The sequence below is a fragment of the Babylonia areolata genome, chromosome 35 (assembly GCF_041734735.1).
Source record: "Babylonia areolata isolate BAREFJ2019XMU chromosome 35, ASM4173473v1, whole genome shotgun sequence".
NCBI classification, from domain to species: Eukaryota; Metazoa; Mollusca; class Gastropoda; order Neogastropoda; family Buccinidae; genus Babylonia; species Babylonia areolata.
Genome location: NC_134910.1, coordinates 27,329,720 through 27,344,856, shown reverse-complemented (window position 1 = coordinate 27,344,856; position 15,137 = coordinate 27,329,720). Strand labels below are relative to the sequence as shown.

The 15,137-nt window shown below is 42.2% G+C and overlaps 1 protein-coding gene across 2 annotated transcripts in view; it reads left to right on the top strand.

Moving 5' to 3' along the window:
- The window catches only part of LOC143277828 (dipeptidyl peptidase 9-like), a 43,147-nt gene extending 42,939 nt beyond the window's left edge, over positions 1–208 (top strand). For both annotated transcript variants that reach the window (XM_076582740.1, XM_076582739.1), the window contains exon 19: positions 31–208. In XM_076582740.1, the coding sequence (XP_076438855.1) occupies positions 31–123 (93 nt within the window). In that variant the 3' untranslated portion in view covers positions 124–208. The remainder of the gene's footprint in view (positions 1–30) is intronic.
- Positions 209–15,137: the final 14,929 nt, after the last annotated feature.

The window sequence follows — 15,137 nt, the reverse complement described above, 5'->3', positions numbered from 1 at the left end:
CACCCTCCCTCCCCCCCTGCCTCCCTCCAGGTGTACCCCAACGAAAGGCACGGCATCCGCAGTCACGAGTCCAACGAACATTACAAGACGCTGCTGCTGAGCTTCCTGCAAGACAACCTGTGATCGTCTCCCCTCGTCCACACACACACACACACACACACACACACGCACGCGCCCTACCACCCCCCCCCCTGCCACGCCCCCCCCCCCCCCCCCCCCCCCCCACACATATACTGGTTGCGTGGTTTTGTGGAGAGAGGAGGAGGAAGGTGGAGGTTATGGGAAAGGGGGTGGATGTCATATCGCTCTCTTTCTACCCACACATATACTGGTTGCGTGGTGTTGTGGAGAGAGGAGGAAGGTGGTGGGGTTATGGGGAAGGGGGTGGATGTCATATCGCTCTCTTACTACCCACACATATACTGGTTGCGTGGTGTTGTGGAGAGAGGAGAGGAGGGTGGTGGAGGTTATGGGGAAGGGGGTGGATGTCATATCGCTCTCTTTCTACCCCCACATATACTGGTTGCGTGGTGTTGTGGAGAGAGGAGGGGGGTGGTGGGGGTTATGGGGAAAGGGGGTGGATGTCATATCGCTCTCTTTCTACCCACACATATACTGGTTGCGTGGTGTTGTGGAGAGAGGAAGAGGAGGGTGGTGGAGGTTATGGGGAAAGGGGGTGGATGTCATATCGCTCTCTTTCTACCCACACATATACTGGTTGCGTGGTGTTGTGGAGAGAGGAGGAGGAGGGTGGTGGAGGTTATGGGAAAGGGGGTGGGTGTCATATCGCTCTCTTTCTACCCCACCCCCCACCCCACCCCCTGCGCCCCCCCGCCCCCTAACATCCTTCCTTCCTGGAACTCTGCTGGAAGAGAGAGGGGGACATTGACATTGCTGACGATGCCAAAGACGGAGTGAGCGTGCTGGATGGATACGGCGACAGACAGGAAAAACCCCTAACAAACCCAGGAATCATGATGGGTTTGTTTTAGGGGGTGGGGGGTTGGGGGTTGGGGGGGTTTGTGGTGTTGTTGTTGTCTCTGTGGATGGCGAGAGACTTTGCTGTGATTTTTTTTTTTTTTTTTAATTTTTTTTTTTTTAATACTGACAGTCAGCATTGCATGCGTGTACATTTGGAGAGTGGGGCTGCTAAATGTGGGAAAAGATTAAAAAAAAATTAATTTAAAGAAAAGAAGAGAAATGTGAGGAGAGAGTTTTACTGTGTTGCCCCCACACACAGATGCTGCTTTAAAAGTTTGCTTGGTGTATATCTGTAGATATATATATATATATATATTTGTGTGTGTGTGTGTATACTTTTTTTGTGTGTGTGTAACGGGCATTGACGGGTCTTCCAGGTAAGGTGTGAGTACTTGCAGGTAGGGACATGGCTGAGGTGTGTGTGTACGATGCACAGCAGTGACAGTGAGTGACGACTGCATTGTGAGAGACGAGGAACAGAAAGCAGGTGATGGCGGATGTTTTATTCAGTGGAGGCCACCCCTCTTGTGGTGGCGGCGTAACACTTATCTATATCAGTATCAGTAGCTCAAGGAGGCGTCACTGCGGTCGGACAAATCCATATACGCTACACCACATCTGCCAAGCAGATGCCTGACCAGCAGCGTAACCCATCGCGCTTAGTCAGGCCTTGAGAAAAAAAAAAAGAAAAAGAAAATAAATAAATTTTAAAAAAAAGAAAAGAAATAAAATGACAAAACAAACAAGCAACAACAACAGCAACAAAAATAAGATATTTGTGTGGACAAACATTTAGTTAATGTACTTTCAGAGATATGTTTAATCGGAGATGAGATTTTGTCCGTAAGTTTTTGGAAATCTGTACATCTGAGAGCCCCCAGGGAGTGATCCTGATATTTGTGTAAATCCGTTAATTGAGAAAATCAAAGGGTATATATATATATATGTGTGTGATGGGTTTGTTTTCCGTTTATCGCACTTGAGTGTCGATCCATACTCCCAAACGGTATAGATTCAAAACGCGGCGAACTACACGCTTGAGAGAACCTGTTTGAAAACACCACAAAATCCATACTTTACTTCATGTCGCGCGCATGGATGTGAATCTGAATCTGAATTAAATACACTCAAAAATTTTTTCGAAAGCATCGGTCTGTATTTTCTGTTTATAGAGCCTGTAGTAAAGAGACCTTGAGAAGAAAACGACTTGTCGGAGTGACGGGTTTGGTCACAGGTTTCCGAACGGTTGAGTGAAGTCAAGTTAGATGTTGTCAAAATGCTGATCATGACATAAGGCACGTGTTGAGATGCCACTTTGAAAAAGAAATCACACACACACACACACACACACACACACACACAAATGAATGCGCGCGCGCACACACACACACACAATGCGCACACACACACACACACACAATGCGTACACACACACACACACAATGCGCACACACACACAATGTGTACACTCACACAATGCACGCGCGCACACACACACACACACACACACACACACACAATGCGCACACACACACAATGCGTACACTCACACAATGCGCACACACACACACACACGTGCATGCAACAAAAACTTTCAAAGTATTTGACATCAGAGCTTCTTTTTTTTTTTTATTCCAAAAAAAATTGTGATGTCAGCCAGTGACTCCGCAGTATATCACTGTATTTTGAGTGGGAAAGAGAACAGTACATGCTGGTAGCAAATTCACAAAAAGATTTCCGCAGAAGGCTGTACGATGAGGAAAACTGGATATTGTACGGATTAACATATCCCTTCAGCTCTACAGTAGAATAGTGATTATGAAACCATACTGGGCAGGTACGCTTTTGGACAAAAATTACCCTTGTTTCTCAGAATGAGAGAGAGGTTTAAAAGACATGTAGGAAATGTAACTGCCAAATTCATCAAGTTAACATTTTGTTATGGATAAAAATATATATATAAAAAAGAAAGATTTGTTCAAAAAGAAAAAGTATACTTGAATGCCTTTCCTGTTCCCGTCATTTCATGATATTCAGTAAGGTTGTTTTTTTTTGTTGGTTTTTTAAAATTTTCATTGTGTTGAGACTTCACTCCAAAATCACAAGGTTTTACATGTTGTTATGATTTTCAGAAATTGTTGGGAGGGTATTGTTTTGGGTTTTACGTTTATTTTATTTGTGTGTGTGTGTGTGCGTGTGTGTGTGTTTTGTTTTCTTTTATGACATTTTTTTTTTTATTCCTTCCTTGATTGGGAAAATGTTCTGTTGATGAAGAACGGGGATTGGATTGTTTTAAAAGAAACGAAAAGGAAAAAACAGAAATGAAAGCGGATTTTACATTTATATTTTAATCTGAAGCATTAAGGGTGTGTATACTGAGTGTTGTTAGGAGAGACTGAGAATCATATGTTGTTCAATGTGAATGTGGTTTTGGGCTGATGGCCCCCACCTCCTCCCAGTTTTTTTGGGTTTTTTTTTTCACAGTAATTTGTTCACGTATCCTTGTGTCTTTTTTCTCTTTTTTTTTTTCTGCCCTAGAATTTGGGACTTTATTTTTCTGTATTTGGGTGGTGAAGACCCTGCCGTGGGGGCTCCATTTAAGTTAGGGACTGGGTTGACAAGGCTGTCGTTGTCATCGTATGTCCCGGCGTCAAACCAGGCCTGAGAGATACGGACACCTGTAGTGTTGGTCAGGAAATTTGAGCCACACTCCCAAAGAGGCGTGAAGTGGATGTCTCTCGACTGTGCGGTCCCAGTCTTCCCGTTTGAGCTCACAGCACACTCAGCTCTTGGTTGGAGGTGACGGGCACAATAGCCAAATGGTTAAAGCGATGGATTTTCAATCTGATGGTCCCGGGTTCGAATCTCGGTGGCGGCGCCTGGTGGGTAAAGGGTGGAGATTTTTCCGATCTCCCAGGTCAGCATATGTGCAGACCTGCTAGTGCCTGAACCCCCTTCGTGTGTATACGCAAGCAAAAGATCAAATACGCACGTTAAAGATCCTGCAACCCATGTCAGCGTTCGGTGGGTTATGGAAACAAGTACATACCCAGCATGCACACCCCCGAAAGTGGAGTATAGCTGCCTACATGGTGGGGTAAAAATGGTCATACACGTAAAAGCCTGCTCGTGTATATACGAGTGAACGTGGGAGTTGCAGCCCACGAACAAAGAAGAAGAAGAAGGTTGGAGGTGGTCACAGGCTGAAAGAAAACCAGCACCTATGATGGGGATCGAACATGTGTTCTCTCAGTTGTCAGTTCGCAGCAGTATCCTGTATCCACTTCACCAAAGCGGCCGCTCATCTGTGTAATTTGTGTGTGTGTGTGTGTGTGATTAATGAATAGAATTTGAAGGAGTAAAATTATGGAACTGACTTAGTGTACTGCATTGCAGATGTGTATGTGTGTGTGTGTGTGTGTGATGGTGTGGGAAAGAAACTTTATCCCCCTCCTTCCTTGGATCAAGGTAGAGAGTGACGGTTCTTCCAGTTTTGATGTTATCCAGTCGTGTACTGTACGCTAGAGGCACTGTTTGCAGAGTCAGACATTGGACTTGTGGTCCAGTGTTCACCAGTGATCAGAGTTCGAGTCCCCCCCGTTCAGCATGGTGCTGTGTCCTTGGGAAAAGTGCTTCACTCTGATTTTCCTAACTCCTCCCTGTCGTGAATGGATACCCGAGTGGTTGGGGGGGAGGGAAGATGATTTGACCCAGTCTTCCTATGCTAGGCCCCAGATACAGTGATGGAGTCTCCTGTCAGTCCGACGGATGAGTAGGCAGGCAGGCATGTCTGTCGGTGTGTGTCCTCATATGGGAGAAGAGGCCGATTCTGGATGCGCAGCACTTCCCACAGGTGTTAAAAGGGAAGAGTCATTCCAACATTAGCCTGGATGCCTGACCAGCACAGGTGACTTTTTTTAGTGAGGAGGAGTTGTGCAGTCCCTTCCCCACTCTCTCGCCTACCGACGCTCACAGTCCCACAGGTGCAGATACTGCCACGTGCAGGACGGCCTCGGCAGGTGCAGGTTTTTTCTTCAGAGTTCCGTCTCCAAGGAGGACTTCCAGCCAAGGATAAGAGCTCCCCCTGCCCTTTGGTCATCCTCTTCCACCTTCACAGCCATTGGGAAAGGTTTCCTCCTCCGCCTGGTCCGTCGTTGGGAGACTTCACATGCGGCAGGTAGTACTGGGTTAATGGTACCAGTAGTAAAGTCTACACCCTTGACCTGACTGAAGATACAGTGGATATGACTTAACTGCCTCAGTGGCTGTAAAAGGTAGGGTTCAAATTTAACTCTTTTATTTGAGTGCCAGTTGGGCTTTCTGGACAAAAGATTTGAGTGCCCAATTGTGGTTTAAGGTGCCAGCATAATAAAATGAAATAAAACCTTATTTCGTTTCAGCGATGTGCCAAGGAAAGTCTTTCTGCCAGGCTTCATTGTACACGCGCTGGCGCTCTGATTCGTACTCCTGCTGTTTATTCTTTTTGTCATCCTGGGCTTTTGTCTCTGTTTCGGGAGCCTTTCTTTTAACATTGAAGATGGGAAACATTGTTTGTCGCTAACGCACCATGAACATCAACATCCGATCGCGTACGCGGAAAGATGCTGTGAGCATTGCTGTGGTGTCAAAATTTGTCTCGTTAAACCGGTTTTCAAATTCCTGCAGCTGCATAAACCGTAAGGAAAAGGCTCTAACTTCTACAGTATTTCTGGATGTATCAACACGCAATTTGGAGGAAAAAGAGTATATTTTCTTTATGTTTTTTCCCTACCTTTGAAGCCTGCTGAGGTTGTAAACTCACCAGCGTTGAATGAGTTAATGAACAGAAACTATCGGCGAAGGGATGTTCATGATTTTCCCCAGAGTGATGACAAATCGACGCCCTGTTTCCGGTGTCTTTTCTCTGACAATACAAAAAACAGAAACTGTTGACAAAGGAATCTTTCTTTTCCTTCTTTCTCCGGGTGAGACTGCATTGACTCCTCGAAAACGGAGTATGGCTGCCTACATGGCGGGGTAAAAACGGTCATACACGTAAAAGCCGGCTCGTGTACATCATGCGAGTGAACGTGGGAGTTGCAGCCCACGAACGCAGAAGAAGAAGAAGAAGAAGACTGCATTGAGAATGGACTCTTTGCATGTCTGGTAACCATAGGAAGACAGCATGTCGCACTTTGTTGCCCGTGTCACCTTGAATCAAATTAACTCTTAGCAAGCCGGACGCCTCGTTGTAATGGAAAAAAAAAAATGTATGCACTGACTGAACTTTCTACTTTTGAACGATTGAAAGCCTAATGCTTTAACCCTTTGGCTGTTGTCTCCAGCATGTCTGGTAACCATAGGAAGACAGCATGTCGCACTTTGTTGCCCGTGTCGCCTTGGATCAAATTAACTCTTAACAAGCCGGACACCTCGTTGTAATGGAAAAAAAAAAAATATGCACTGACTGAACTTTCTTTCTACTTTTGAACGATTGAAAGCCCAATGCTTTAACTCTCTCCGGACGAAAGAATGCATGAGCATTCCTACATAAAATGTATTAGGTTTCAGACGACGGAATGGAATAGCATTTTCAAGAAATAAAAATCCATCACGCGCTGTACACATGATTTTGTGATTAGCCAAGCAGAATTGTATGATTGGCCAGCCTGCCATGTGTGGCCCGTCTCGCACACACGCTGACAAAGTCACTGACCGATCGTCTGCTCGCGTGCCAGCCTGTTAGCAAAGCGGACTCTTCTCAGAATATTGTGGAGCGAACAAGGCAGCGACGGCAACGTTTTAGTGTTGCCGAAGTACTTGAAATGCTACAAACTGAAGGGTCGGACATTGAAGAGGTGGATGATGACGAAGAAGAAAGTGAATTTAATGCAGAAAGCGAGCATGGGTATGGTGATTCGGGGTGAAAAATTGCCATTATTTTCTACATATGGCAACACTGTAAAAATAAGATGAGAAATTTGATATATTTTTTTTATGTAATAGCTCAACATATAATGAACCAGTTCTGAAAGTTTCATTTTCTTACTCTGTATTTTTTATTTTTTGTAATTTTTTTTTTTCCAAACCCTTACAAATGGGCTGTCTGTGGGGGAAAAGCAAGGGAGAAAACTTGTCGTCCCGAGTGAGTTAACCCTTTGGCTGTTGTCTCCAGCATGTGAGGAAATGAGAAGGGGGGGGGGGGGGGAGATGGCGACGAGGAGGAGAGTCTGAAAGAAAGACCAGAACGATACATGAATTCCGTGCAAGAGGTTTAGGATGTTGTGTGTGCTTGAGAGGGAACCGGTGGCGTTTATAAACGACACAGGTAAAACTCACAGTGATGCAAGAGATTCAGGATGATGTGCTTGTGCATGTGAGGAAATCGGTTGTGTCAAAACAGAGGTAAACACAGGTGGTAACACATAGTTTAAGTGACACTGGTGAAGCCCCAAGTATGTATACAATGATGTATCAGAGTGGCAGTGTATATTCCTGTCATATATTTGTGTCAATGACTGCAAAAAAGCTTTTAAGCTGCGACTGTTCCTGGAAAAACCGGCATCTGAGTGAATAGACTTGCAAACAATGAAAGCTTGGCTGATTTAGACTTTATTGTTATTATTATTATCATCATCTTGTTATTATTATTGTTATTATTATTATTATTATTATTATCATCAGTTTCAGTTTCAGTTTCACTTTCTCAAGGAGGCGTCACTGCGTTCGGACAAATCCATACACGCTACACCACATCTGTTGAGCAGATGACTGACCAGCAGCATAACCCAACGCGCTTAGTCAGGCCTTGAGTGCATGCTTACATATTTGTGTACCTATGAAAGTGGATTTCATTTTACGTAATTTCGCCAGAGGACAACACTCTCGTTGTCATGGGTTCTTTTTCAGTGCGCCAAGTGCGTGCTGCACACGGGACCTCGGTTTATCGTCTCATCCGAAAGACTAGACGCTCAGTTTGATTTTCCAGTCAAACTTAGGAGAAAGGGCGAGAGCGGGATTCGAACCCACACCCTCACGGACTCTCTGTATTGGCAGCTGAGCGTCTTAACCATTCTGCCACCTTCCACCTCCCTCATCATTATCGTGTGAACAAGACTTACAGATCAATATCAGAACATGGCCAGTAGACTGTTCATTGTCTGTTGCTTGTGTGGTGAGAGAGAGAGAGAGAGAGAGAGAGAGAGAGAGAGAGATGGTGAGATAGTTGGAACCATGGTGTCTTTAGCTGTGGTGTGTGTGGGTGTGTGTGTGTGATTGGATCTGTCATGGTGCGATCCCCATGCTAAATGGTAGGGGAGGGCATTGGTTTTCGATGTATTTGTTTGGGGAAGTGTGTGCGTATGTGTGTGTTGTGTGTGTGTGTGTGAGCGCGCGCGCGTGCGCTCTTGCATGTGTGTGTTTGTGTGTATGTGTCTGAGTGAGTGTGTTAGTGTGTGTGTGTGAGTGTGCACAGTTCCGTTTCGTTGCAAGCTTGACATTAATTACAACGCTTAACCTTTACTGCTGTCAAATATTGAAAGACATTATGTGACATAAAAAGTATTCAGTCAGACTCAAAAACTCCTAGTTATATATGAATATGTGTGTGTGTGTGTATTTCTATAACCACCAGTATCATCGATTGAACTGTGTGGAGCGGAAAGTATTAGTCTTACTTTGTACACATGGGTTTCTGTATTGGCACATGTATTGATATATTCAGCCGTTTGTGTGTGTGTGTGTGTGTGGACCAGTATGTTGGGTCTGTCACTTTATGTGAATGTCTGACCAGGCATGTGAAGCACAAGCTGGAGCTTACAGACTTGAAAGGGATGGATGCGTTGGTAATTTGCCTGTCAGTGTACCAAGACAAGAAATAGTGGTCTGTAACCAATGTCCTCAGACGTGAACATAACGCACTGTGGTCTGTAAACAGTTTACTCAGACATGATCGTAACACGCTGTGGTCTGTAAACAGTTGACAAAGACACCAAAATAACACATTTGTGGTCTGTAAAGAGTTTACTCAGACATGAACGTAACACGCTGTGTTCCGTAACACAGTATGGTCTGTAAAGAGTTTACAAAGACACCAAAATAACACATTTGTGGTCTGTAAAGAGTTTACAAAGACACCAAAATAACACATTTGTGGTCTGTAAACAGTTTACTCCGACATGAACGTAACACGCTGTGTTCCGTAACACAGTGTGGTCTGTAAACAGTTGACAAAGACACCAAAATAACACATTTGTGGTCTGTAAACAGTTGACAAAGACACCAAAATAACACATTTGTGGTCTGTAAACAGTTGACAAAGACACCAAAATAACACATTTGTGGTCTGTAAACAGTTGACAAAGACACCAAAATAACACATTTGTGATCTGTAAACAGTTTACTCAGACATGAACGTAACACGCTGTGTTCCGTAACACAGTGTGGTCTGTAAACAGTTGACAAAGACACCAAAATAACACATTTGTGGTCTGTAAAGAGTTTACAAAGACACCAAAATAACACATTTATGATCTGTAAAGAGTTTACAAAGACACCAAAATAACACATTTGTGGTCTGTAAAGAGTTTACAAAGACACCAAAATAACACATTTATGGTCTGTAAAGAGTTGACAAAGACACCAAAATAACACATTTGTGGTCTGTAAAGAGTTTACAAAGACACCAAAATAACACATTTGTGGTCTGTAAACAGTTGACAAAGACACCAAAATAACACATTTGTGGTCTGTAAACAGTTGACAAAGACACCAAAATAACACATTTGTGGTCTGTAAACAGTTGACAAAGACACCAAAATAACACATTTGTGGTCTGTAAAGAGTTTACAAAGACACCAAAATAACACAGACGGTAGTTTTGGTGCTTGTTTCGGCATCCGTTTTTCTTAAGCCAGGCTGATGCAAACGGCAGGACTTTTGTTTATGTATTCCAGTAGAGCTTTTCATGTTAACTTTATATGTCATTTCAAGAAGAAACTTGGAATTTTTGTGGTTGTTGTTGTCATTAACATTTTTTTCAATCTTTATTTGGTTGATTTATGTGGTCTTATAAATCCAGATTTTATGTGTCAAAGTATCAAAATATTTTTTAAAGTAGTCAGTGCTGCTGTTGTTGTTTTTTCTATAGTTTCTTTGTAATTAAGCTTTTTGAAGATGAAAACTGAGGGGCTTTAATGAACAAGTTTTCAAGGTTTCCAAGGCATGTTTACAAAAGCTTCCCATCCTGAAACATGCAAAACTTTCTTTGTCAGTGTTCATGTTTGCTCAGTGAATGTGTGGAAATGACTGTGTATTTTTTGAAAAAAAAGTTTATAATCAAGGCAAAATCAGAGTGAGTGTGTTACAGGGAGTGTGTATGGAAATGATCTACAGTTGAAGGAGTTGTTTTTTTTTTGTGTGTGTGTGTGTGTGTCTTTTTTGTCAGATGCATCAGTGTGTATTACTGTTCAGCAGAGATGTCTTTTAAAAGAAACACATTGCAGTTCTAAAGAGTATTTGGCCAGTCATGCATTCATTAAAAGAAAACGAAATAGTTATTTTGTTATGCGTTGCTTTTGCGTTTGTCTCTTGACACGGATCATGGCTGGTACACGTGTATTTTTGTGTGGGTGGAGAGAGGGAGGGGGTTGAAGGTTGGAAATCTGAGATGTGTGCACAATATTCAGTAATTAATAAATATGTACTGATCCTTGCCTGTTTCTGATTACAAAACAGAAGTGAATGTGCAGTGTATGATGTTGCATTATTCTTCAGCCACAGCCGAGATTTCTCTGCATGGAAATCGGTCTGTCCCTTTCCTCAGAGTTGAGAGAGCATGTCGCCAAAGTCTAATAATAATAATGGTATTTATATAGCGCTGGATCTTGTGCAGAGACAAATCAAAGTGCTTTCGCACCAGTCATTCACACGCATGCATAACTAAAGAAACTAAAGACAAGGAAGGGTAGGCAAGGGAGGCTATTTTGGGAAGATGTGGGTTTTGAGGCCAGACTTGAAAGAGCTGAGTGTGGAGACTTGACGAAGCGAAAGAGGGAGTTCATTCCAATCACAAGGTCCAGAAACAGAGAAAGAACGGCGGCCAAACAGTCGAGTGTTTGAATCTGGGTATGCGTAAACAGGGTGGATCTGTAGCCGATCGTAGTGAGCAAGATGGAGTGTAGAGGTGAAGGCGGCCGCAGAGATAGGAAGTCTAGCAACGCTTTTTTTTTTTTTTCCCCTTCCCCTGCCTGGATGTGTATTTGGGTTATACTATCAAGAGAAACTAACAAGTGCCCATATCTGGAAATTTACAGAAAGTAATATTTAAAAGATATCATTAGCGGTTGTTGTTTTTTTTATATTTATATATGACTAAAATGTCACACTGGAGATTGTGAAAGACTTGTTGATCGACTTGTGTAGAATCAAGTTCTGTCCCTATGCCCGAATTCATGGTGTACATTGTGTCATTGTCATGAAAAACATTGGATGAAATAAAATAGAATAAAACACACAACTTGAAGCTGATGTACAGGTAAAGGTAAGATAATCACACAGCAAGAAACTTTCAAAAAGTAGCAAGAGTTCCTGTTCTTGTCTTCTTTTTTTTTCTTTCTTTTTTTTTTAAACCACTGAAAGCTCAATTCTGGCCTTTCAGATTGCATTTCATTAAAAAAAAAAAAAAAAAAAAAAAAAAAAAAAAAAAAAGACTGTAGCATCTAAAAATGAGAGGACATGTATTGTTCATTGTACATGAGATCAGAAATATCGCTTGCAACAGTCTTTTGTGACTTCAACCTGCACAGGTTTTGCAATTTCATTCCAAAGTCACACACACACACACACAAATCATGGTGGCGCTCAAACACACATGCAAAAACATTTGGTCCTGAGAAACAACCCCAAACATGACAGCAAAGAACTCTTTAATGAAGTCTTTTTCAGTTAGATGACATTTTCAAAACTTCATCAAAAACTTCTCCAAAACCAATCAAAGATACTAAAGCACACATCATTTATTTTCGAAGCAAGTTATCAGTGTCCGCCTCAGTAACACTGAACACTCTTTGAATGATGAAATCCATTAGAAACAGTTTGCAACAAAAAATACTGATTTTCATCATTATTATTATTATTATATTTATACAGCGCTGAATCTTGTGCAGAGACAAATCAAAGCGCTTTCACACCAGTCATTCACACGCATGCATAACTGAAGACAAAGAAGAGGCAGGGAAGGGAGGCTGTTTTGGGAGGAGGTGGGTTTTAAGACCAGACTTTGAAAGAGCTGAGACCTGACGAAGAGAAAGAGGAAGTTCATTCCAATTGCAAGATCCAGAGACGGAGAAAGAACGGCGGCCAACAGTCATTCACAAGTCCATTTGTCTTCCATAATGAGGACTGTCTGAATCAAAAGATCACGAACACTGGATGAAAACGGCAGATCAGCAGAATGCTGCTGTTTTTCTTTCTTCTAAAAACACAGCAGACTTTGCTCCACTGGAGAAGATGTGCTGGTGCCGTATGCTCCAGCTGGAGTGAAGAGGATCATAGTTATTTCTTATTCTTGTTGCTTATAGTCCAACCGACTGCACAGGGCCATATCAGGACTGTCAAACCATACTCAACCACGTCAACACAAAACTGTCACATCTACATAAGAACATTAAAACAAACCACAAAACACAGTTCATGACACAGTATCCCAACCATTTAGCTCCTTATGGCAAATAAGACCAGGCCATGCTGAAGACTCCTGCCACTCCGCTTAATTTATCATCCCCAGATTATGAAAAAAAAAGAGAAAAAAAACAAACCTTCAAAGCCAAACAAAAATTAATTAAAAAAAAAAAAGGCCATATAGGCAAATAACTGCAGAATGGGCAGCTAGTGCCCATCCCAGTGTTTACATCTCACTACCTAATCACCAGAGCAAAACAGCACAGATAGTAGTACATCATAGACTGCGGAAAAGAGAAAAAAAACATGTTCAGGCTTGCTTGAAAAAAGAAAGGGGAATGGACTGGGAAGGCAGAAAAAGGAGACAACAGTGGAGATAGAAAAAAAGGCAGAAACAAAGAGAGCGATAGAAAAGAGGGCATTTCTAGCACAGAAGATGAGGATCAAATAAGTAATTAATAAATAATAATAATAATAATAATGGACACTTATATAGCACACTATCCAGAAATCTGCTCTAGGTGCTTTACAAAAACGCTTTAACATAAAACATTACATCTATGTTACATACACACACCAAAATATGACTACACACACACACACACACACACTGCGTACATACATTTTAACAATACATGTGTATCTAACAGCTACCCTAACACATACGCACACATAGGCAGGCACAAACTTACATAAACGCATTAAGTAAATACAACAGCAACCCAACAAGCTATGCATATACAGCACTTCAGCATAAATGCACAGCAAGCAACCAAAAAAAACCCCACCAACAAACCAGAAAAAAAAAAGCAAAGAAAAAACAAAAAAAGAAAGCGAAAAAAGGGAAAAAATCCAACAGAAAAAAACAGGACACTTTGTATTTAACTGTAATGCTTAACTCACTCAGTACGGCCAGTCCTCTCTTCTCCTCTACACAGACCCCTCGGATGTCCAGTGGGTGTCTGAATGATCCAACCTTTAGCTTCCGTCGTCAGAATTGTGGTATTCTTTGTCAACATTCACCTCTTCAGTATAAGGGCCTTCCGCTTGCAACATTTTGATGGTGGTAATTGGGGTGAAACGCTGTTAACGTCTTCTCTTTCGCCGTTCATATGGAAAGAGTTAAAACGTGCATTTAAACACAACAATAATTATGAAGTTTTGGAGCTCTTGTCAGCAGAATCACTTACCCCTTGACCTCCGACCCATGGTAAAGTGAGGTCAGCGTTGCATGGGTATAAACTGCAGTGATTATCTTTTGTGTGTGTGTGTGTGTGTGTGTGTGTGTGTGTGTGCATACTCGAGTCACGTAACTGAATTTGCTGAACAAAAAGTAAGGCAATCCCAACAGAAGAAGAAGAAGAAGAAGAAGAAACCAAAATAAAGAGCAATGATTGATATCCTGACCTGCACGCCCAGTTTTATTATAGTGATGAGGATGACAGCCATTCACTGACAAGGATACTCGTCAGCTGCAGTAAAGGGGTTAAAACAAACATTCAAAAGACTCTCTCATTCGATAAGTGACTGCAAAAAAAGACTCATGTCGTTTCATTAGACTGGAAGAAAAAAAACAAACAACAACAAAAAACAAACCCACAACAATGACTGGTACAATGTAGACAGGGTACATATATACATTTTTGGCTTTTGGAAAAGTTTGTACAAGCAAGCCCTCAATGAATGCAGCGCCAAAGGAAAAAAAAAAAACCCACCATAGCAGTCCTCAAATATGATGACACTTTCAACAAGAGTTGTTCAATTCTATTTTATGAAAGCTTAATGCACTGGAATCTATGCACAGCTACTTTTATTTGTGCATAAGGCTATTACGTACAGATGAATGCACTGAGTCTGCTACATCTATTTACTTCTATATGCATACGAGGATGTTGAAAAAGCAAAATGCACTGGAATCCATGTAAACTTTGCCTGCAAGCCAGTTTTCTTTTCTACATTCTTTGGCTGCAACTAGTTAACTCATGCGTATGGGTGGAATTTTACAAGTAGGACATTTCCAGGCAGCCATACTCCCATTTTCTGGGATGGACATGCTGGGTATATTCGTGTTTCCATAACCCAGCTGACACTGACATGAATCATGGGATCTTTACTGAGCTTAACCTGATCTCCTGCATGTGTCGTCAAAGGGAGTAAGGCACAAGAAGACCTGCACGTGCGGCAACCTGGGAGAGCGGTAAAACCCCCACTTTTAATCCACCATGCTCCGATACCAGGATCAATACCATGAGATGAAAGCTTAGCGCTTTAACCATTCGGTTATGAAAACATAATGCTAAACGCGTTTCAGTCCACATTGATCAACTCCATGCACAGCGTTGATGATGGAACTGAAGGTTCAGGGGGGGCGTGGCAACAACATATAACTGATAACTATGACTGAGGAAGCCCTCATGGCTTTCCACTACGATGAACTATGTACAGGACTTCACTTTTCCTTCACCAGGCCCTCGGTGTGAGACAGACAGGGCAGCCAT